This window comes from Lipotes vexillifer, unplaced genomic scaffold (assembly GCF_000442215.2).
Source record: "Lipotes vexillifer unplaced genomic scaffold, Lipotes_vexillifer_v1.1 scaffold382, whole genome shotgun sequence".
Taxonomy (NCBI): Eukaryota; Metazoa; Chordata; class Mammalia; order Artiodactyla; family Lipotidae; genus Lipotes; species Lipotes vexillifer.
In genome coordinates, this window is record NW_006780611.1 from 8,988,032 (window position 1) to 8,991,307 (window position 3,276).

Below are 3,276 nucleotides of genomic sequence, written 5' to 3' on the forward strand. Positions count from 1 at the left end.
CAGGAATTGGGTGATATTGACAATACGGTGATCATTTATTGAGCATCCAATTTGGGCTGGGACCATTACCCCTAATCCTTTCTATAACCCTGCAAGATAGGCATGGCCTCCACTTACAGATGAAGACACTGAAGCTCAGAGGGGGCAAGTGACTGACCCAAGGCCACACAGCTAATGGGCTGGGACTCAAACTCAGATTTATCTGGCTCCAAAGTCCATGCTCCTTTTTATTGCACCAGACTCCTCTCCAGTGAAGAAGGGATTGCTTGGGATATATGATAAAAGAAAAATATTCAGAGCAGAGAACAGTGTTTAGGTGTGGGACAGAGCTTCATTCAGATACAGGAGAGAGGCAGTTAGCAGTGTCTAATCCTACAGGGGTTTAGTAGGGTCCTTACATTCCACAATGAGGAGATCACCGGTGGACTTTGAGGGAGTGTTGGGGATAAAAGACAGATTCCAGAGGGTTCCAGTGGCGTGAACAGGAAGTGAGGGAGTGGAGGCACCCAGCATAGAGAATTCTTCCCAGTGCTGGCAGTGAGGAGAAGAAAGAAATTAGGAGCTGAACAGAGAAGCAGAGTTGAGGAAAGTTGTTTTGTTTTGTTTTGTTTTTCCTTTTTCCTTTTCTGGGGAATAGGGAAAATTGAAGCCAGATAGTAGGTTCTGTTTGAAATGGGAGATGAGGGATAGGACTTGCCCCCAACCCCCCAGGGAGGTTCTCTTTTGGGTGAAAACACTGGAGAATGGTAGATAATCACATGGTCACAATACCCCACAAGGAAGGGAGGGACTGCTCACCTCATCGCAGACCCCTCTGTGACCTTGGTAAGATCCCAAGGAAGTGAAGGTCACTTTTTCCTGGGTCAGCAGCCCAAGCAATATTTTGACCTTGAGAAGTTCCAACATTGAAGGCATACTCTTGGCAGCCACATTACCAGATCTTGCAAGATGAGAGCAGTCAGAGGGATAAACATTGGGGGGTTAAGATTCCAAACCACGTCATTCTGCCTGGTTTGTGCTCCACAGACACTTTCCGAGTCACCCTCTCACGTATGATAGGGTTCTTTCCATAGCAAGCATTTATCTTCGTGGAGAGACAATGGTGGTCTCAGTGCCACTGGGCAGTCTCAGGAGGCCCATATGGGTTGCTGAGGACCGGGGATCAGGGTGTCCGAGGTGCTCTGAGGCCAGGCAGGGGGCCATAGGTGCCAGAGATTCCCCAGTGGCCTCTTGAAGCCCTCCTATGCTATTTTGCACAAAACAGGGGCTAAGATGCAGAGTCCGTAAGCATGGTGCATGAAATGTGGGAGGAGTCCAAGGCCTCTTCAGTTCAGCAAGTGGCCACTACAACTCAAGTGCGGGCGGAAGAAAAGTTGTAAGGAACCCCTGAGTGGCGTGTGTGCCTGGCCTTTGTTGACCCGCATCTCCTCCAGCTGACTTTCCAGGTGTCCCCATCCACACCTTCCTCCTGTAAGTTCCAGCCGTGCTGAAACTCGCAATGCTGACCTAATTCTGCCTGGGCTTGCCCACCTCTGAGCTTTAGCCAAAAGCCCAACTCACCTTCATTGTGTTCCCTGACAACACCGGTTCCTACAGCACCATCTTTCAAGGTGGGATCACTTGTCCCCTCACCTGTGCTCCTGAGAACTCAGATAAGACCGTCTGTGACAGCCCTTTGGATGGATTTGTTTCCCCCTCCAGACCACGAGCATCTCAGACAAGGATGGTGGCTTATGCCAATCGGATTTCCATCACCCGGTCTGGTAGCTGGTGCACAGGTGCTCAGAAGGAACCCTTTTGAATGAGGCAAACTTCACAGTTTGAAAGGAACTGTGTGTATTTCTTGAGAAACAAAGGATGGATTGTTAGATTAACTCAGTGGCCAAACCGGAGTAACCTAAACTCTCCCCGACTCTCCCGGGTCCCGCGTCACCTACCTTCAGAACATCTCCAGCGTGAAAGCTCAGTTCATCCTCTCCTGAGGCCATGAAATCAAACTTGGCAACGGCTTCCATGTTGTAACGTGAAGCTGGAAGGGAAATAATGTGGTCATTGTGCCTTTCTGCCAGGAGGAGGGCAGTCTTAGCAGTTGGTGGAGAGGGTCCAAGGTCTCCAGGCCAGAGAGGAAGGCGTAGGCACACAGTGAGGGCTTTTGTTTTTAGAAAGAGCTGCACGAGCTGCTAGGATCCACTTCCCGGCATCATTCTCTGAATCCCCAGATGCCAGGAGCAGGAAATGAAGGCCAGCAACCGCCTTTCCCCTTCTCCTTTCATCCCCATTTGCTGTCCTGGCCTGTAAGCATTTCTGGGGCATCTCTGTTTCCGGTTGATAAGGACAGAAGACTTGCCATCATCTCTAACTTGAGGCCTGGGGGCCTGGAAAGACTGTTCTGTAAACACTGTCCCGAGGCCGTCCCTCGACAGCTATATTTAGCCAGGCGGTGTTAATTAGACAGATGCCATTTTCTCTTTTACATCTGAATCATTTAAGAGAATTAGACAGCATTGGTCAGTGGGGAACTTAGCGGCCTTCTACATGGTTTGAGAGTGGAAAGCATTCTGGTTTTAGAATTGGCAGACTAAATTAGTCAGATTCCTTATTTTATTATTATTGTGTAAGCCAAGTACATTTTGGAAATTTGCCTTTTAATACCTCTGGATTGAGTTAAAACATTGGCTCCTCCTAGTAACACATGAGACCTGTGTAAAGATAAATAAGTCAGCCCAAAAATGAAATATGGTTAGGTTTTTTTAGGAGGCAGTGGGGTTGTAATAGAAAGAGAGCAGAGTCCTGGTTGTGTCCGTGAACAGCTGTGTGATCTGTGCGAGTACTAAACCTCTTGGAGCCTCAGTTTCCTCGTTCGTAGAATGGGAATCATAATGTTCAACGAATAAGGATGTAAGATGAGATTAAAGAATAGATGCAAAATGTTATACAAGATAAAGTTGAGTAGCATAGCATTTATGTTTTAGAATAACGTTATGGAATGAATTTAGCCTCAGCAAAGGCAGCCTAGCCAAAAGCCACAAAAATTTTCTTCTGATTTCTCCCACCTCCTCTAAACTTTTCTCATTGAAATTTGAGGCGTGGGCTTCCCTGGTGGCGCAGTGGTTGAGAATCTGCCTGCCAATGCAGGGGACACGGGTTCGAGCCCTGGTCTGTGAAGATCCCACATGCCGCAGAGCAATTAGGCCCGTGAGCCACAATTACTGAGCCTGCGACAGTGAGAGGCCCGTGCACCGCGATGAAGAGTGGCCCTGCTCACCGCAACTAGAG

The 3,276-nt window shown here is 48.4% G+C and overlaps 1 protein-coding gene across 1 annotated transcript in view; it reads right to left on the reverse strand.

The window, feature by feature from the left end:
* GRAP2 (GRB2 related adaptor protein 2) overlaps nucleotides 1–2,063 on the reverse strand; it is an 18,269-nt gene extending 16,206 nt beyond the window's left edge. Inside the window, exon 1 of the mRNA XM_007453993.1 lies at nucleotides 1,938–2,063. Within this exon, the coding sequence (XP_007454055.1) occupies nucleotides 1,938–2,015 (78 nt within the window). The 5' untranslated portion in view covers nucleotides 2,016–2,063. The remainder of the gene's footprint in view (nucleotides 1–1,937) is intronic.
* Nucleotides 2,064–3,276: the final 1,213 nt, after the last annotated feature.